This window comes from Stenella coeruleoalba (assembly GCF_951394435.1).
Source record: "Stenella coeruleoalba genome assembly, chromosome: 9".
In the NCBI taxonomy this organism is placed as follows: Eukaryota; Metazoa; Chordata; class Mammalia; order Artiodactyla; family Delphinidae; genus Stenella; species Stenella coeruleoalba.
In genome coordinates, this window is record NC_137155.1 from 72324615 (window position 1) to 72346246 (window position 21632).

A 21632-nucleotide genomic window follows, 5' to 3' on the forward strand; every position below is an offset into this window, starting at 1 on the left:
GCATTCCCAGAGCATAATACTCTCACTGAATAGACGGTTGATGGAAAAATATCTGAGGTGTTTCTAGTATTCAGGGAAAAGCAACTGCAGAACTTGTTTTAGAATAACCATAAAATGTGTGACACATATGCAAATAATAAAAAGTTAGTGATTTTTATCCTTTAGCTGCTTCCAGAACTATAATCAACACCTCACTCGTGTCAAAAAATAAAGCAAAGCATATCATACAAGCAAATATACCTTAAATATTTTATTAAATGGTTTCTTTCAAACCAGTGTCTTATCTCAAGCCTGGGGACCATAGTTAATTAATTACCCATCCATGCACCTGAAAAAGGCAGGAAGAGCCAGACATGTTAAAAAAAAAGTCCTAGACCAAGATGCAAGAGACCTGAGTTTACATCCTGGACCTAACATTTAATAACCATGGCAATTTTGTCAAAACTATGAACATCTCTGAGCCTCTGCTTCTTTGTCTCTAATATGGGTATAATAAAAATTGCCCTGCCTTTACCACAGGACAGTTCTTAGAAACAAATATAAAAGTATTTGGAGAAAAATATGAAAGATACATACAATATTAAGAGTTATACGTTGGATGAGAGAATTGGACCGTATTCAGTATGAGGCCACCTCCTCTCCCTTTGATTACCTTCTTATTTGCAAGCATTGACTCCCTTTGAAGAGTAATATGTATTGAGTATCTTTCCTGGTAATGACAGACTTAAACACTTTCTCTGGCATTTTGGTTCATTCTTACATCATTGCATTTTTCATTGAAGAATCCAAGGATAAAAGAGATTGAGTAACAAAGCTACATGGATAATGATTTTAGAACAGGAATTAAAACTTAACCCTAAATTCATGTTTTTTCTACTACATGATACTTTGGGGTGGGGGGCAGATTCTCCTTTCCTAGATCTCCTTTAAAGCAACCAAATTACAGTGTCCACCATCCATAGACCAGGAAATGGGAAGGCAAGATTATCTGAAGATTGTTATCAAGCTCGGATGGCAATAGGTCCCAATTTGCTCATGACAATCTCTGTCTTTGCTGGTTGTTCTAATATAATTATCAACAGTGCCCCCCTTTCACTCTCAAAAATGTTTTGGTTTGGACCTGAGATGCTAACACTGTCTTTACACCATGAAGGTTAATCAGGATCATCAAGGAATTAGATCAGTACTTCTCAACTGTCATTACTGGACATCAAAATTATAGATTTGTAAATGTGCTACAGATTTAGATATTTTTTTAAAGTGGTATGAAGTTAAGCTAAAAGGGAATATAGATGTTTGAGGAAGATAAAAACCAGGTGAGCAACTAGACTGAAGAGACAACAAAGACAAGAGAAATAAAGAAGTCATGGAAATGTAAATGAAGAATTGCAATACTGGATGTGTCAACATATTTGTAGAAAAATAACTCACTTACTCATAAGATATTTTAAAAGACTGTTTGTAAAAGCAAGGTACTCCCCTAACACTTGATATTATCCCTTCCCAGGAAGCAAGTACAGTGAATAAGAATTCATTTCCCACTCCCCAAAGGGACATTTTAGCTAGGTTGATTATTTTGGCCCCTGTATGGTTTCCAGTGACCCACCCCTCAGAAAGAGTATCAGTCTCAAACCAGTACTTGGTTTGCTTCTCATCTACCTCCTGATTTTAAAATAACCACAGGGATATGTCACTTTTTACTCTTGATGTTGCCAATCTTAATATTTTCTTCATTCTTGCTGAATTATCTAATTCTTACAATGCTTTTGCTATTTAAATTCAAAGTTGTAGGTACACATGGTGATGATGTGGAGCAACTAGAACTCTCATTTACTGCTGGTGGGAGTATAAATTAGTATAATCACTTTATAAAATTCGATGTATCTACTATAATTGAACATAAATTACCCTTTAACTCAGTGAATCTTCTCCTAGATATAAACCCAGCAGAAACGTGTCCATATCTGCACCAAAAGACATATTCAGAAATGTTCACAGCAGCATTATTCATAGCAGCCCTTAATAGCAAACAACCCAAATATCCATCAACGTTAGAATGGATAAATAAATTGTGGTTTAGTCATATAATGAAACACTATACAGCAATGAAATGAGATGAAATGAAAATGAAAAAAACTACTCCTCCTCTATATAACAAAGATGTACTATTCACAGTCATGTTTAATGAAATGAACTGGACTCAAAAAAAGTTTTATGTATGATTCTTTTTATGTAAAATTTGAAACAGGCAAGTCTAATGCATCATGTTAAAGTTCAGTTACTTTGGGAAGGAAATGAAGTTGGTGAGAGACATGGCAAGAGAGACTTCTGAGGTCTGGTAGTGTTCTATTTCTTGATCTGTGTGGAGGTTATAGGGTATGTTTTCCTTGTGACAACTCATTGAGCTGCATATTTATGATTTGGTATATATATATATATATATATATATATTGCTGTATATATATTAAGCTGTGTATATATTGTACTTTGTAACAAGAATATTCATTAAATACTTCAACAAGAATATTCATTAAATTATGCATTTTTTCACAGTAAGTCTAATTAACATCCATCATCACACATAGTTACACATTTTTTTCTTGTGATGAGAGCTTTTAAGATCTACTCTCTTAGCAACTTTCAAATATACATTATTATTGACTATAGTCACCATGCTGTACATTACATCTCCAGAACTTATTTATTTATTACTGAAAGTTTGTACCTTTTGCCCCCCTTTACCCATTTCATCCACTCCCCACCCTCTTTGGCAACGACCAATTTTTTCTCTGTATCTACAAGTTCTATTTCTTCTTTTTAGATTGCACACATAAGTGAGATCATACAGTATTTGTCTTTCTCTAACTTATTTTAATTAACGTAATGTCCTCAGGGTTCATCCATGTTTTGCCAATGGCAGGATTTTCTTCTTTTTATGGTTGAATAATATTCCACTGAATATATTTGCCACAGTTTTTTAATCCATTCATCTGTTGATGGGCACTTAGATTGTTTCCATGTCATGGCTATTGTAAATAATGCTGCAGTGAACATGGGGGTGCTGATATCTTTTTGATTTAGTGTTTTTGTTTTCTTCAGATAAATAACCCGAAATGGAACTGCTGGATCATGTAGTAGTTCTACATTAAAAGATCCTTTGGCTGTTGTGTGGAGAAAGCAATTTCTGGGAGAAGAGTGGATGCAGAATCAAACATGGAGCCTGTTGAGATGGTTCAGTTAAGACGTGAACTTAGACCAGGGAAGGGAAGTGAAAATGGAAGAAAGTGAAAGCACTGGTTTTGAAGATTGAACTAACAGACTTGATGGGAAAGGAAGCAGTGAAGAAAATGAAGAAAATAAAGCTGACTCATAATTTTTGAGTTTGACCAACTGTGTGATGAGAATGACCAGAGGGTTGGATATGGGGGTGGACATCAACATCTAGTTTTTTGGAAATATAAAGTGTGAAATGTCAAAGTTGTCAGAAGGATATATGAATTTGAAGCTTGGAAACAGCAACAGCTAGAGCTATAAATTTAGAAATCATCTCTATTTATAGCCATTAAATTGGAATGCTTCATAACTTGGTTCTCAACCCTGCTTTTTTCAAAATTTTATCAGTGACTCTGGAAAAAGGTATAAGCAAAATCATGGTTTAACAGTAATTTAAGACACTGAAAACAGTCAAAAATAAGAAAATAACTCAAAGCATGACACTATTTAATAGGAATAATATAGTCATCCTCTTAGATTCAAATCATTAATTACTTCATACTAGCAGTGTGACCTAACCAAAATACAAATGAGTATGAAAGACTCAGAGATTTCAATATCCAATAGGATTAATTTGAATCAGCACTAGGAGAGAGTAGCCAAAAACATCAAAACAGTCTAGTGGCCAATATGAAGAAGGTAATATAGTATTCTTGCTCTACCCTGCACTGCTCAGACCCCAGACCAAGTGTTATACTTTAAGTGTGGTTTTTGAGATATGGAGCAGGTCCAGAGAATAAGAAAATTATAAGAAGCATTTGGTAACAGTGACACGTGAAGAACAACTGAAGGAAATAAATCTGTTTAGCTAGAAAAGAGATTCAGTAGGGACAGGGGTTGGTGTTCAGAAACTACTTTCAAATACTTCAAGAGCTGACATTTCACACTTTTTTTTATCTGTAGAAGTCAGAAGATGATAGAGAGATAAAGAAAAAGAAAGAAAGAGATAGAAAGAAGGAATAGGAAGGAAGGAAGGGAGGAAGGGAGGGAGAGAGGGAGAATTTTAGGTAGATAGATGACCCTGGCACATATGATGAAGAATGTTATAACAACCATATTGGGTTGCTTTATAAATTCCCCATTGCTAACTATTCCAACAGAGCCTGTATGCCACTTATGAAGATTCATTGATGGGTGATCATTAGTCTAGAACCTCTAAAGTTCTTCCCAACCCTGAGATATTGTTAGTAAGACTGTGACTGGGGAAAATAACACTTTGAAAAGGAAGAGAGCAAGAAAGAGAGAGGAAGGAGAGGAAGAAAGGGGAGAAAAAGGAAAACAGTTCTGTCATGGAAGCTCTTTCTCTGGCAGGAAAAAACAAACCAACAAGAAAATACTGAAGAAACTTAGGGGAAAATAAGATCCATGGCAGGAATGTAGACTTCTAAAGTAGGTTTTAATAGCCCAAAACATCTCCCTACACCTAAAAGAAATTTAACTGCATTTTAATCTTTTCCTAAAGGACAGTCCAACTCTTATAGATTATCAGCATCCTATAGCTAAAAATAACTTAAGCCTAAACAGTTTTTATTTGTCACCTCTTGCTTCTTCTATTATGCTATCTTTTTAATAAAAAAGACTTGCAATACATACATGGTGAAATTGGATACGCTTTTCCAAGACAGTAAAATAATAACTCTATTTTTTGGCTCAAACATTTAGCTATTTGTGCTCTACTCCTTCAGAAAATACTTTGCTTTCATAGTAAGAGTCTTCAGAACCAAGTAATTTGAGTAGCATGCCCTTTACAGCAACATTCTGCAAATTCTACTATTTCCAAATAAAGTAGTGTGCAGTTTTTCAGGACCACAGTGTTTTACTATCTAAGTTTATTTTCAGTGACTTGTTTATCCAAGAGCTTCCAATGACCATAATATTATTTAAAAAGGAAAAAAAGCGTATTTGTTAGTAAAATGTGTAATTATGTGAATATATATAGACTGATAATAAGTGAGAAGCAAGATTTTTATATTCACTTACTATTATTAAGGGGAAAATAGTCACTCTACCTATCTGGTAAATAATTGTTATCATATCCCCAAAGTGAGATGGTGACATAAATACAGATGTTACAGGAAACTGTGTATATTTCAATGAAGTTTGTTGTTTCTCTTGAGGTTAGCATGATGAGAATGTTCTGAATGCTTCAAAGAATTCCTATCTTTTTTTTTAAGAAAATGCAAACATCTACTGAAGTTGCTTTTGAAATAATACATTTATTCATTTAGTAATTATTTAACTAGAGAAGAATTACCTTATTCAGACATACAAGAATGTCAATAGTCCTACTGGTAATGAATTTAATAAAGTAACTTTAAAATCTATATTTGGATCCAATCCTCTCCCTATTCTAACAAGGAACCTGGAAGTTAATAAGCAGTTGGCAGGCAGTGAGGGTCTAACTAGGCTCCAGTGGCCCAGAAAGAATGGATACAGACACCTGAACTGACTAATTTATTTCATGTCTTTATGTAGTGTAGAAATGTGCCTTACAGTTTCATGTAACCACGGAACAAAAATAGACATTCTTTTAGTAAACTCTCTGGAAACAAAATTCTTCCCAGATATTTATTGATAGGAAAATATAATCTAAAAATTCTTCTGCCCAGCCCCTTGGCAGTCGCCCAGTCTTCCATCTGCCCCAGGCAATTGGATTCCCTTTGCTTTTTTGCTTTTTTTTTTTCCCGTTGCGGAGCACAGGCTCCGGACGCGCAGACTCAGCGGCCATTGCTCACGCGCCCAGCCGCTCCACGTCATGTGGGATCTTCCCGGACTGGGGCACGAACCCGTGTCCCCTGCATCGGCAGGCGGACTCTCAACCACTGCGCCACCAGGGAAGCCCTCCCTTTGCTCTTGACTCCCAGATGACTCTCGCAAGAATTAAAGTTCACCTAACAGACACCAAAGCAGTAATTTACAAGAACCAGGTAGAAGGCATTCTGTGTTTTTGTCTTTATTCTTCTTTTGGAAATATGCAGTAAGACTAAAATTTATTAAAAACAAAAACTAACAAACAAAACAAGCAGACAAAAAACTTCCCATACTTTTGACTAATGTAAATTCACTGTCATTTTTAAAAGTTGGCATTTACTCTAAATGAAAAGTAGAATAACATTTGCAAAAACAAGAATTACTAGAGAAAACAAAGGCTTCAAATTGAACTAAAATATTTTTTTGTCCAAAATAAAACCCCAAATTAAGAAAACAACCTCTTGATCTTTTGTTTTGATAACTAGTAATCTTATTGTGCACATTTCAGTTGGTATTTGAAAAACATTTAACTATGCAGAAATATGTTCCCATTTGAATGTAGAGGAAGTTGTACTTAATAAGAGTTTCATTTGAAAGTTAGTGCTCACCAACACTTAGTGCCTACTTCATGTTCTGGAAAGATAAAATACCAAAGTCCTGGGGAGATGTCTTATTTATACATACAGTATGCCAGAAATCAATGGGATGCTCAAAAGATTAAACAGGAACATCCTTTATTTATGGAAGACAGGATAAAAAAAATCCAAAATTAATTGTCATGCATTGTTTTGAATGAGAATAGAATGACGATCCTATCGGTTCTAGTCATGAATATAGACTTTTCAGGAGTGTACCTTCTTCCTCGTCTATTTCTAATAGCTAAGTATTCCCAAACAAAAGTTAATTCTGGAAATTCTTGTGTATGAAAAGAGGTTATGGCCAGAGGTGGTACTATTTGAAACAGCCAGAAGATTAAGCTGGCAACAATTACAAACTAGCTACTGTGCGTTAATACTAAACTCAGAATTTGCTGGTTCACTCAGAATTTGCTGGTAAAGGCTAATTTTACCCAAAATGTGAACAGAAACAAGTGATAGGTAAGAAAAAAAATGAAAAAGCTTTTATTAAATACCATACAACTCTCTGGCACCAGTCCACAAAAGTTAATTATTGAATAATTTTAATAACAGACATTTTTTATCTGTTCCCTTAAACTTTTTTGTGGGGGCCCTGGGGAGGGGATAATTGGAGAGTAGGGGTGAAGGGGGGAGAAGATGAAAAGATACATGAATGAAGATGGAGTACGGGACAGGAAGTTATGGAGGGAAGTTTATGCAAAGCCCACTATCCACAAAGAGAATGACTCATGCAAGATACTGCAGGTCTTCCAAATTTCTCAGGCTTTGCCTTGCTGCCAGCAAACAATTCTGGGAAGGGATGCTTAAAGGACTTGGTAAGCAACCATCTAGCTGTTCCACCAACAAATCCATGAACTTCTCAGTTAAGGTCACCTAAAGCTTGCAAAAGTGCTGAAGAGTGTCAAAAATTACTAAGCTTTACAGCCTTAAGATGGAATCAAGAAGTCCCCAAATCTCATTTTTCCAGCTATAATCATTCAAACAGCCCTGGCCTTTGTAAGGAAAATGTAGGAGGCTGCAAGGTAGATAGGGCCTAGCAGTTGTTTCTTTTTGGTCTCTTAATGAGGTATATGTACATCCCTCAAATAATACCAGCATTATATTGAAAATCTGCAATTTAACTGATGATAATAAGTTCTGAAATTTTTACAGGGCAAACAAGTATCCTTAAGGTTAATTTTAAAAATCCCTGGAGTTTCTGACAAATTGGTATTACAATTCTGAGCTTTAAGCATGGGTTTGTAAATAGACAGCTGGAGCTTAATTATTCCCATTCACATGAAGACCTGTTTCAGCAGTATCTTATCCAATGTTCTCACCCCAGGAAAGGAGGGAAAAGGTGATTTTGGCCTCCAGGGGACATTTGGCAATGTCTGGAAATATTTTTGGTTTTCACGACTGGTGAGTACTACTGGCCTCTAGAGGGTAGAGGCCAGGGATGCTGCTAAACATCCTGCAATGCACAGGACAGTCGCCACAACACAGAATCGTCTGGTGCAAAATATGAATAGTGTTGAAGCTGAGAAACCCTGCCTAATCCAAATGCTTTAAATATGATCAAACCATAATAGTGAAATCAAGAAGTCATTATTTTCATTAATAACCAGTTTTCACAAAGGTCGTTTGAACAGAACCTGCCTAAAGTTGTATGTAAGCATACAGAGGGAATATATATATATACATATGTGATCTGGAAAAAATTTAAAAACTGAAGAGAAAAATAGATATTTTTATTCATAAAAGTATTCACACACAATTTTCAAGGAACCAGAAATATAACCTTCTTTCTTAGACACTATGCTGAGAAAGGTGACGAACAAAATGGTTATAAACTATCCTACTCAAAAATACTAATACATTATCAAGTTGTTATTCTTCAAATATATTAATAACCATTGGAAAATCAGCCCTCTTGTACCAGTGCAGAAAATAAATGCACCGGTATGGGATTTGTTATGAAATTTTTTAGTTCCTTGGGTTATAGGGCAATTTTAAAAAATTAAAGAGAGCTTACTGGAGAGTTATTCTGTGGTATGGAAGATCCTAGAGAGTGCTCAGCCATTTAGCTCCCGCCCACCTCCTCTCTTCCCCCTTTTCTGGTAGATCTCCCACTTAGAGGAAGCAGGATACTACTTGCTGTGGTAATCACTCTGGTTTAAACTCCTTGAGGACAATAGTAGCTAAGATTTTCTAAGCATTTACTAATAAGATAAGCAAAATCATTGTTACAGCTCATCTCAAAAAATTTTATGTATTAGAATGGTGAGGTGGACAAGAATTTCATCCAAATAAGAACCTTCACTGCAGCACTATTTACAATAGCCAAGATTAGGAAGCAACCTAAATGTCCATTGATAGTTATATAGATAAAGATGTGGTATATATATACAATGGAATATTACTTCACCATAAAAAAGAATGAAATAATGCCATTTGCAGCAACATGGATGGACCTAGAGATTAATACTAAGTGAAGTAAGCCAGACAAAGACAAATATCGTATGATATCACTTACATGTGGAATCTGAAAAAAAAAAAGATACAAATGAACTTAAATAAATACAAAACAGAAATAGACCCACAGACATAGAAAACAAACTTATGGTTACCAAAGGAGAAGGGGTGGGGGAGAGAGAAATTTGTAAACAAATGGACAAATAAATTGTTCTCTTTTAAGCTCCACATTAAATACAACAAATCTAGATGAGTCTGGATGAGTTTCTTTTAACTTAGGTTTTAGAGACACTTTTTCATCGATACCTACCATTTTACAAATGAATCTATAAGCTATCCCATTAAAACCAAGTTAATTTTACCTTCCTTTTGGCCTCCTCTCCCTGCCACCTGAAAAAATGAGTCAATTACTTGTGATAACTATTGCAAATGTCTTACTAATCCCACTAGAAATGTAAATGTGGCAAGAGGACAGAGAAGGATAAGGAAAGAAGCCCTAACGCCAGATTTTCAGCCACTGCTTAAGCCCACTCTAGCACTATGGGAATGACTTTCTTCTTTGGATGAAACATCTGGAAATCTTAAACTTGAAACTTGAATTTTAAGTTTGAGGAAAATAAGTTTGTACAAAATGTTATTTAGCTGTAAACTCTCTCTTCTTTTCCATCTCCTGGTAATTGATATAACGGATTTCCTTAAGGATTAATTTTTCTATTCACTTTGATAAACAGTTGTTGGGCAACAACTCTAGAAAAGTCCCAACTCTCAGAGTCAAGTGTGCGTTGGTGAATAGAGGAAGTAGAGAAATATAGAAAAAGCAATAAGCAGAATGTCTAAGTCATCACTTTGGAATTAATTGAACATAGATAAAATTGGGAAAGAAAATAAGAAATAAGGGAATGGGCAAGCAGAACCACTTCTGGGAGAGAAGGAGCAAAGTTTGCATAACATTCAACTATGTTAACACTCTACAGCGTTACAACACTGCCATCCATACGCAGTAGTAGCAGTACGTAAACTTTTTATTTAATTATTAGACTATTGAGTTTTGGCTCCAAAGTATTTTTCCAATTCGGATCCTGCTGTTTTTTCGTATATTTTCAAAAATAGTCTTTTTCTTTCAGAAGAAGTAATTCTTCAAATCTAGTTCACACAAGGGGATTTGATATGTGCAGTGAGTTCCTGTATTCAGCAATACCTACGGGGTGCCTACTATGCCTTAGGCTCTGAGCAAGCTGCAGGCACCCCCTCAAGTCTAGGACTCATTATTTTGCTTTCAGCAAATTTTCACTAGGTGCTTTTCCTCCCCCATGTGTAAGTCCACCAGACCTTAAACCCTTTATGAACGTGCAAGCTCCTCCCTTCTGAAAGCGTTTGTGTGAGTAGTTCACAGGCTGGTTCATCTACTGCAGTGTGGCTTTATGATAGGGGTTTGTTTACATGGTTCCTACAAGGTAGTTGCAGATGTGACTGCATCTTAGAGATACCTGAAATCTTTCAACAGGATCTGATCCAAAGGAAAAGTAAGTTATAATTTAGAGAGAGAGTGGAAAAAAAAAAAAAATCAGACCTCCCCTTATGGTCTGAAGATGCAAACCCATAGGGGTTAGGAGGCTCACGTACCAAGTTTCATATTCTCATGGTGCCTCCAGCTGACTCACATACTCTGGGTACTGGGATAGCTGAAGAGCTGATGTGCTTGCGGGGTCCCCTGGCACTTGCAAGGTTGCCTGGCATTCAGGTGTGTTATGGCTGCTTATCTCACAGTGCAGCAGTAACAACGTTGATTGGAAGCGTACTGTGTGTAGGGACCACGTAAGAGGTTTACTTGAATTAATTCATTTAATTCTCACGGGACAACACTGTGAAGCAAGCACCACTGCTCCCATTTTACAAGGAGGCAGCTCCTTATAAGGAGGCTTCCAAGAGGCTCGGTACCTCGCTCCGGAGCACACAAGGTAAACAGTAGAGCCTACAGGTGAACACAGGCCTTCATATTCGATACCTCCACGCTCTTAACCACCAAGCTGCCTCGCTGCAGTGTGTCCGTTATCCCTGGGTCAACCTGCCGGCTCTTACACATACAGTTCTAGGTGTCGTGCAATGTGACCCAAGAAGCCTTCCTGCCCCAATGTGACCCAAGAAGCCTTCCTGCCCCTTGTGGGCCGAATTCGGGTCCTCATCCCCGAGACGCGCTTCGCCCACCTGGGCAGGGCCGGGATCTGCCTGGTTGGACATCCCCCTGATCCCTCTCCTGGCCTGGGCCGGACTGGAACCCGACCAGGGACGGGCGGCAGGGTGCGCGGGGAGGGAGCCATCTCGCGGGCTGCGTTCGGCCCCCGCCCCCTGGCCGGGCCGAGGGGCGGGACTCGGGCCGCGCGGGCCCGGGAGCAGAAGCCGGCAGCGGGAAGCTACCGCCGTCCGGGCCGCTCTGGGAGAGGCGAGGCGAAGAGAGGCGGGGCGGGGCCGAGCGCAACGGGAAGGCGAAGCTGCGCGGGCCGGGAGCCGCGCTGCGCCAGCCGGGCTGCAGCTGCCGCGCACCAAGCGCTGAGATGGGGCTGGAGACCGAGAAGGCGGATGTCCAGCTCTTCATGGACGAGGACTCCTACAGCCGCCACAGCAGCGTAGATTACGCCGACCCCGAGAAGTTCGTGGATCCAGGCAGCGACCGAGATCCCCACCGGCTCAACTCGCATCTCAAGGTGAAGCCTGGGGCGGGCCCTACCCTGGACCTGAGGCTGACCCAAGTCCCCGCTAAGGCCTGGGAGTGGGGGTGCCCCCTCTAACTTGCTCCGACCCCAACTCCCACCCTCGCCACTGGGTCAGCGCCGCAGGGTACGGGATCCGGATTCCCTCTGTGGGGCCGCCTGAGTAGCCAGGAATTCTTAGCCAAATTCCTGTCCGCCCACCATGACCCTAAGAGAAGGTGGGGCACCGCAGCCAAGTCTTTCTTTCTTGCTTCTCCCACCCCGAGCTCTCCCGTATCCTGGAGAGGCAGGTTGGGCGACAGTTCAGGATCTCTGAGTCTTGTCTCCGCAGGTGGGATTCGAGGATGTGATTGCAGAGCCCGCGTCTACGCACTCTTCTGACAAAGTGTGGATCTGCAGCCACGCTCTCTTTGAAATCAGCAAATACGTGATCTACAAGTTCCTGACGGTATTCCTGGCCATTCCCTTGGCTTTCGCTGCGGGAATTCTCTTTGCCATCCTCAGCTGTCTGCACATCTGGTGAGAAGGGGCACACTGGGGTGGGCCGGCTTTCTGAAACGTAGGAATGTTCTTTGCCACCTGCCCCCTGCCCTCCCCTTCTCCCAGGCCGGCTTGCAGGCGAAAGAAGGCGCATCATCTCTGAACGCAGTAGAAGAACTGGGAGGCCTTGAAGGGTAGTGTGCTTTCTTTAGAATTGTAGGTTGGGTTAGGAGTTTAAACAGAAGAAGGAAGGTCCCTCTGTCCACGGGTGTGATCTTCCTTCAAATGCTATAGCCCAGCTGACTGTGGAGGTGGAGATCTGGAAGCCATGCTTCCAGCCACAGGCTGCTCTCTCATAGGGCCCTGTTTTGACTTGTGCCCATGGTTCTGGGCAGGGCTCTTATTTCTTTCATCACCTTTTATTCAGTCACCACCCGTGCTTGGGGTAAAACAAAAGAGATCTCTGAGCAGAATGCCAGTGACAGTATCATTGCAGAGGGATGTCAGACCTGGTTAAGCAGTGCTATGGAGAGGCAGCTCCAATCCTGTCACTGGCAAATGGCAAGGATGAGAACAGAGGAGAGGCAAGATGTGTGCAGTTAAGGTGAAGGGGTCCCCAGCACAAATGAATGAAACTCAAACTGCAGGATAATGAAATGAGAAGGCTTCCAAGTTACTTTTTCACCTATGAGGCACCAACAGGAGTGGCATCTAGTAAAAGGGGAAATAAATATAGAAACCTATTGGACATTTTGGGACATTTTGAGTAACTTTATTCACACACGAAATGCATCATAAAGCTATAGAGAACATTTCTAAGCATTAAAAAATTTAAAAGGAAATGTCATATTTTACCAAGAAGTTTTGTTATTGTTGTTTTTAAAAATGTCCACTTTATTCTGAGAGGAAGAACATTCAGATTATCCCCTGTATGGCAACAATTGCCAAGCTTGTCTTTTAGGGCAGTCCTGCAGAAATGTATAACCCCAGATATCTCCATGTCTTTCATAATCACTTTATATGGTATTGCCACACCCTAATACATGTTGTGTTCATTGTTAGAAGTTATGAAATTGTTCTCCATTCCCCTTTACCATCTGAATCAATTTCTTTAGTCAGTTAGCTAGCTAGTTAGTTCAACCAAGAAAATTTATTGAGTGCTTAGTTTGTGCTGGGCACTGGGCCCAGAATGAATAAGATGCAAGATCTGCCTTCAGCTTACTCACAGCACATCAGGACAACTGGCTAGGTACAGAGGTGGCTGCTGAGGACAACCCAGCTAGATCTGTGGAGGAGGGAAGCACAGGGAAGGCTTTTAAAAAGAAAAGGGTCTACAAAGGCTTTTAAAGGATAAATTGAAGTTCACCCAACAAGTAAAGGATAAATAACAAACATCAATTTAATTTGATCACTAAAAACTGTAAACAATTAAACTATATTGAAAGTGCCAGAAAACTGCCAGAGGAATGAAAATCTTTGCCTGCTTACATGAGCAGATCAACAAAGGATATATATAGTTAAGCTTATATTTTGACATTAGCACATGAATTTTTTTTAAAGATGCCCAAGTCAGTGCATAAAATTTTGGATTCCTAATTGAATAAAACCAGTCATCTAAACTCTATGTCCATTTTCTCACCTTCCAAAATGTGAAAAACTGAGTGACCACATAACATATTGTGAAATGTTGGCTATGAAGCTATTTGGAAACATAGAGTGCCAGTCAACAAAGCTAGGCTTTCCTAAAGCACTTGTGGAATAACTGACAACAAAAAGGTTTCCATTTACTAAATGGCGGAGAGATATAAGTAAAACTACAATTAACCAAATGATGCTTCTCTCCACCTGGCTCTCCTGAGAATGGGAGATGTTTTTTGTGTAGTGCTTCCAGAGGTGAATCATCAAACCACTTCCTTTTCAGCCACAGAAAATGTATTACTTAACTATAGCTTATTTTTCAAATTACATTCATGTGGGACATTAATATTTAACTGTCATACATTTGTCATCAGGCAGCTGTGACTGCAAGTAGAGGAATAACTTCAAACAAAAATGTTTAAAAGTTAGTTTATACCTTGATAAAATAGATTTATCATTAATGGATCACATTCCAGTGACACAATAAGACCAGATCAAGGAGAGGCCTTATAGAAGAGCAAACCCATTTGAGTAAACTTTTTTTCTTGGTGATAAAAGCTATGAAAATATGCAGTAATAAGTTCTTTGAACCACACTGCATGGTCACAATGGATCTGACTTTAGATTATTTAAACAAACAAACAACAAAAACAAAACACTCAGAACTCAGTCTGGTGATGCTGGATCCTAGGCCAGAAGTACAGGTCATTAGGGACCGGTGAATTGGTTTGAGTCCATACCATAAACTGAGGTATATGCCATTTGGCAACCACAGGTTATTGGTCATAAGTGGATCATACCAAAGAAATGTGGCGTGGACCCCTCTACCTTTTATTTTTGCTGGGATGCAATTCAAATAAATGGTCCAACTGATGGAAATTCAGTAGTAGCAGTCTCATTTCCCAGAAAACTTTTTAATACAGCAAATTGCTGTGACAAGGCAGTCTTATGGAACTATAGTTAATACAAAGCTAAACAAAAGTCCCAGTTCTAATGGATTTATTATCCAATGGATAAATATATAATCTTGCTAATTATAAGATTTATTTAAGCAATATTTGGTTGGTCACATAGAGCCCCAACCAAGTTTTGGGTCACTCCAAATTGCCTGGAGTTTCAGAAAGGAAACTAACTGGGATGTTGATAATACAATTTAAGTTTGTTGTCAGTGGATCACTGGATCCTCTGATCCAAAGTGAGAGAACAACAACTTGAAGAAAATAAAATGAGTTCACCACATCCTATGAACTGAGTCCTCAAATGTGGGCAATTGCACTTTGCTGCACTTTTGTCCTGTGTTTAATTCCCTCTTAGGACATGGAGATCTAAAGAGTTAGGGGAAAGAAAATTTCTCAGCCTAAGAAAGAATGGAAAGTGCATTATATTCTGAGGGAAGTGAATTTGGCTAGGAAGCTTTCCAAACTAAACTTAAGTCAAATTGAGATTATTTTGTCATAATTGTTTCATTATATATTCTGACTTCAAAATAGTTCTATTTATTATTCATTATAATGACAGCATCATATGGACCTGTCAGGGATGCATAATAAGTGTTAATCCTGATAGCTGGTCTATAAGATTTCCTATTCTTACTTTAATTTGTAGTGATTTGCCCAAGGCCACATATCAAGTGAGAAACATAATGGGATAAGAAGTTAAAAGTTGCTATCATTCAGGTTTCTGTTCAACTATGTAATTCTGAAACACCTAGTAATTAATTTTCTTTAAAAAATTGCTTCAAGTCTTTAGCACTTGGAACAAAACACAAGATAAATATAATCTATGCAGGCAGTCAATATGAATAATTCAGTATTCTAAAAATATCTCAATCACTCAAATGCCTGATCTTCTCTTTACTTTGGGCTAAATACAACAGACCTTTATTTAAGTCACATTTTAATAGTAAACCAAGAAAATCAACCTTACTTCTTTGTGCCCACCCGAGTAATAATAAAAATTCTATTGAAGCCCTCCAACAATGCCTGAGAGTTCACAAACACTTTTGTGCCCAAAAAGCATTACTATGACAAAGAACATTATTCAGAGGACTACAGAAAAAATTAACCAGCCTCAGAAATATGAAAATATGTGGTTATCTTAAGAAAAGGCATAAAGAAAAAATAAATTTAGGATACTCTAGTTTTTCTTGTCTAAGAGTTCTGACATAATTGAAGGGCTCTTTTAACTGTACTACACAACCTTTTTCAGTGTGTGTAATTACTGTGGAAAATTAATAATATAAAGCATATGAGAATACTAAATTCACTTCAGCTCAAACATTTATTAAGGGTAAAGGATGTCCTAACTTAAAAAGCTTACATTCTAATAGGAAAGACAGAAATATAAGCAGTTAGCATCCATTATGATATCTTTTGGTAAATTTGAGGATTAAGAAGTTTGTTGCAGTACTTTAGATGCACAAAAAAGGGGTATCCAACCCAGCCTGGTCCAATGGGGAGGAAGTGGGATGAGACAACAGGAAAAGCTACCAGGAAGTAGGACCTCAGAGACATATGAAGATTTAGGCAGGTTAATGTTTAGGGGCAGAGATCAGGTATATAAATTTACTATTTTGTTTATCTTTTGCTTTACTATTTTAGATTGCCTGCTACCAATAGAAAGAATGTTGGTGTTTATCATGTACATTCTTGTTTATTTTTTTTAAGCAACATATTTTCTGTGCATCTTATCATGATGTGGGTCACTGTTCATTTGTTTCAAATGCTTAATCCGGCTTAGGTGAACTGGGCCATTGTTATATCTTTTCATGCATATGCAATAGTCAGTGGCCTTATTTGGTAACACTAATAATCTTTACACATCTCTCTTCCTCCATTCCAGGATTATAATGCCTTTTGTAAAGACCTGCCTAATGGTCCTGCCTTCAGTGCAGACAATATGGAAGAGCGTGACAGATGTTGTCATTGCCCCATTGTGTAGGAGCGTAGGACGCAGCTTCTCTTCTGTCAGCCTGCAACTGAGCCATGACTGAATACTTGGACCCCAGGTCCAGAGATTTGGATACTGTAATACTTCTTTGTTGTTATAACATAAAGGCACTACTGTTCTGTTAATTCCCCAAACGTTCAAATTAAGAAAGCTATTAAGATGGGCAACCACATGTAGAAATGTTTATTTTCAGATCTTTTCAAATAATACTTTTCTATATTAAAAGCCAAGGATTTCATATCTAACTTTATAACCAGAATTACTCAGTAGGTTGGCAACACTTAATTTTGAAGGCAGACAGTTCTTGCTTTAGTATGTGAGTATACATTTTGTAATGATGAATCTATAATGATCAAGGGACATTTCTCTCAAACACTACAATAGTTTTGTGTACAACTGCTCATAAAAATATGGAATTTCTTATTTTTCTTTTACTTTGGAAGTAATACTTTTTAAATTACCTTTGCAGGTAAAGTCATGGGGATACTTAGAGATAAGATAATACAAAGATTCTAGAAATTACAGTAACAAAAGTATACAGTGATGATAGGGGCTCTCAAATATGATAAAACAAATGTGAAAATAGATTCATGAAAGTATGTTCCTTTAAATAGGGCATAGTTAACCTACAGGCATATTTAACAAGATGTTTCAATTTACTGTATATTTTGTACTTATTGTAAATGTTTCTCTAATCAGATTTAAAGAACTCATTATATTTGCTTTAAAGAACTCATTATATTTGTTATCTTGTTGAGTTAATATATAGGAGGAGTAAATGTGTCTTCCACAAGGAACTTCACTGGTGAGATTGCACTCTCTTGATTACGTAAGCATATGCATCTTCTTTGGTAATAGAATGGAAAAGAGATATACAAGGCTTTTCTTTCTAACTTTTCCAAGCAAAATCCTGAAATGTTTTATGGCTGATGTTTATCTGGCTGTGATCTTAATACAAACCCAACTGATATTTCATCTAGGAGATGCTTTCTGTCTTGTAATTAGAAATTAAACCTGTATTCTGCATTCCTATTAATGTTTCGCTTTACCTTCAAGTAATATTGCTGCTATTTAATAACATTTTAAAATAAAGGCTATTTCTGACACTTAAGTACAATTTCAACTACAGTAATTCACATAGTAATTTCAGGAGAGTTGTCAATTTACTGGGTCCATGCTACTGAGCTACGTATATATAAATTAAAAACTAACAGCTGCAAACTTTCAAGATGTTATCTAATATGAGTCTTGTTACACAGTATAAAATTATTCTTATTATTTTTGAACTGTAGAGTCCTATTTCAGTGTTATGAGTCACTGTTGTTTTAAAAATCTCTATTGCAAAATGATAGGCATGTACAAAAGATGTCTCTGATGTGAGTGGTTAACTATAATTTGCATATCTTAAAAGTGTATAAATGCTCAAATTTCAGAATTACTATTAGAACTCGGATTAACATTCCTTTGAATATCTTCATAGAGGACAACTCCTCATTCAATGAAGATTAATTTTATTTTCCCAAATTCTAAGGCTGGTGAATATACAGGATGACTGTACTGGAATACTATTGGGGACCAAAGCAAATGAATGATCAGATTATGAAACTCATATCCTTTTGAAGGTAGCTACAAAAGAGATTTTTCAAAGCTGCCTTAGGCCATTCATCCTTAGAAAACACTCTCATGATCATTAACTTCAAGCATTACTACTCATTTGACTATATAGATGTTACTATATAGTTAGTTAAAAAGGTCAATAAGTCTCATGACTTTATACCTTATATTTAAGATGTTTTTAAAAAATATTTGGATATGTTGATTGGGCAAATGTATTTGATCAATAAAATATCTATTTAAATAAATCATGAGCTTCTATCTTCTAGTTATTGGCAAGTTTTAAAGCCAAAATATATACACAGTCATATAACAAAACCTATTAACTTGCAAAACGTAGAATATGTGATTTCCTTATTTCTGAATAACGTTGATCATTTTCAAAATAACTTTTTATTGAGATTTGCCATTAACTATTTTATTTCAAAGATTGAAATTTTGTACCAAGTGAATCCAGGTTTCATGTGCAAATATGTTGGTTCTTTTATTTGGGGGTGGGGAAGAGGTGGGTGATGATGGGACTTTCCCAGTATCCATAATAAACTTTTTAAAAACTCATAAAATGTGTTTATTGCTTTTACTACATGTCAAACTCATCAATAAAGAACATTTTAAAACTAATTTTTCCTTATTTAAAAAACTCATAATATATAAAAATACATGAGTTATTGCTTATTCAGGAATGTATTTGTGGAAAATTACAAGATTGGTAATTTAACTTTTTTGTTTTCCCAGCATTTAAGAGGTTCCCTATAAACATTTCTATCATTTGATGAATATGATAGAATAGCATGTTCTTAAACCAACCATACTTCATATTCTTCATGAAATAAAGTATCTTGCTAATGCTAAATAAACTCATATTTTTGTTTTCAATTTTTTAAATAAGAAAATAAAACAATATAAGTCACATGTTCTTGCATACCAGTACCATGAAGCCAGACCAGAGTCCAAAATTATTTTTGGAAAGTCAATATGTGAAAAGTAGTTGCTGATATTGGCATAGATTTTCTTGTTGTGAGTTAATCTGGAAAAATGACCAATCTCCAATAATAAAACATGCGTTTAGCTTTTTAAAGTGCTCTTTAAAGTTGTGAAGAACTTAAAAGTCCCTCTTTTCAATAGTTGTCTACATCCCATGAATTTATTTAAATACCTTTCTTGGGAAGCTGTTGGAGTTTAGTGAAAAGAGCCCTGCCCTCCAGGTCAGGCATCTGGATTCCTGTCTCAGCACTGCCATTACTGAGGTGTGTCACCTCCTGCAAATGGTTTAATCTCAAGGTCTCAGTTTTCTTATCTTTAATGAGAGGATTAGACTCAAGGATCTCTTAGGGGCGTCCCATCTCATTGTTTCCTGTGACTGCTGTAGAATGAAGACTTGGCTATGTACATGCATGTATATGCAATCTTGCTGTTCAGTCCAGGAATTTTTTTAAAGGCATTTTTTAAAATCATGAATTTTTTATCAATTAAAGGACTGGCATGCTATAAACACAGGAATTAATGCATTCACTTTTCACAGTTCTGTTAATTATGAGACTGTATGTGGCTTTGATTCTTCATGACAGGGATTCCTAGATTTACAACAATTCTAAGTCTTTATTATTGTGACAGTTTCCCCCCAATAATATGTTACTCTATTTTAAATTAATTACAATTTATTTTATTTATAGATTTTTCTACCCAAATCACTGCTATACCACCATAATCACGGCCATCTTCATCTTTTGCCTGCCTAGTTGCCACAGCCTCTTAACTGGTCTCACTCCCAGCTTCAATATGATCTTTTCCAATCCATCTTCCCCTTCAAAAAAGAAGTGATCTCATGAAGACTCCATGTCATTCCCCTGCTTAAACTATCAATTATATGCCATTGCCCTTAGAATAAAATCCAAACTCTTGAGCAGTGTTCACAAGGCCTTCACTATCAACCCACTGTTGTCTTCAGCAACTATCTTCTGCAGCCCTCACTGAAGTGCCCAGCCCTCTCCTGTCCATGGCAGCATCACTCTTCCCCTCATGGCCTGTCTAACCCTTCCTGTTTCCAGAACCCCACCACATTAAGTGCTTCTTCTATGTCTTCATATAAAATCTTGTACAAACCCCTATTATCACTTACCACATGGTAAAACTAACCCTGTTAAATAACCCCACTAGACTGCTGGTTAGGTCTTTGAGAACCAAAAATATGACTTCATCTTTGTTTCCTGGGGTTCTAAAATGGTGCCAAGCACTTAGTGAGGTCAATCAATATTTTCTGAATGAACAACTACATGAATAAATAATTGAAGAAAATTTGGGATGATTGCAGAGCTGGAGTGGGAATCACATTTTGACATCATAATTTTCTTCATTTGCATGAGGGGTTTGAAAAGTACTGATCCTAATAAGATTTTCCTTCTCATCATTTTCTCACTCATGAATCATTAAGTTGGGAAAATGAAAATGTATGTAAAGCATATCAAGTATATTTCATCTTTTGGGGTAATGCCTATCTTTACTCTCAATTTTCTTGCCTGAAATTTATTTTCACGGCTTCAGGGGTAGGAAATGCTAGTACTTAAAACTGGTTTGGAAACATTCTCTCTGGCATTTTAGAATGTTGCTATTTCTTTTACTATCCTATTTCCCATTTTGAAATTTATACTAAAACATTGTTTTTATCGAGTTTTACATTTTAGAAAACACAGTCCCATACACTGTCTCACTTGAATCCAGGACAAATTAAATAGCATAGTGGAGAAATCACATAAATAATGGCCCAGTTTCTTTAGCTTGCAATTTCATCATTTTTGAATGTTTACTTAAGATAACAAGAGCTTAAAGAATTTTTACAAGATTACATATTACTTTCAGATAAAAAAAAAGTAGGTAGTGTTGCAATGAAAATGTTGCACCACTAATGCAACTTATCATAAATCAGGATTTGGTATATTTCCTTCCTTCACGGTATATGTGTATGTAGGGAGGACAAGAGAAGGAATTGAAGGAGGAGGGAGCAGAAGATAAGGATATACTAGATATCTAGGTTATATGTTTTAGGAATAAAAATAATTTCGGCTTCCATAGCTAATCTTCCCAATTTCTTCTCCCTGTTTACTGCCAAATGAGCAAAAGAAGGCACCCT

The 21632-nt window shown here is 37.2% G+C and overlaps 2 protein-coding genes across 6 annotated transcripts in view; one reads left to right on the top strand and one right to left on the bottom strand.

Annotated features, from left to right (window-relative positions):
- Positions 1–21632, bottom strand: part of TFEC (transcription factor EC) — a 667358-nt gene that overhangs the window by 494945 nt on the left and 150781 nt on the right. The window lies entirely within an intron of this gene.
- Positions 11277–19194, top strand: CAV2 (caveolin 2). The gene is made up of 3 exons (XM_079932646.1): positions 11277–11818; positions 12156–12343; positions 16784–19194. The coding sequence occupies exons 1-3, from the start codon at positions 11669–11671 to the stop codon at positions 16932–16934; spliced, it is 489 nt and encodes a 162-aa protein (XP_079788772.1). The 5' UTR covers positions 11277–11668; the 3' UTR covers positions 16935–19194.

Coding starts and splice junctions, on each gene's coding strand:
- CAV2 (XM_079932646.1), top strand. CDS start 11,669: ATGGGGCTGGAGACCGAGAAGGCGGATGTCCAGCTCTTCATGGACGAG. Junction 11,819..12,155: donor GGCTCAACTCGCATCTCAAG/GTGAAGCCTGGG, acceptor TTGTCTCCGCAG/GTGGGATTCGAGGATGTGAT. Junction 12,344..16,783: donor CTCAGCTGTCTGCACATCTG/GTGAGAAGGGGC, acceptor CCTCCATTCCAG/GATTATAATGCCTTTTGTAA.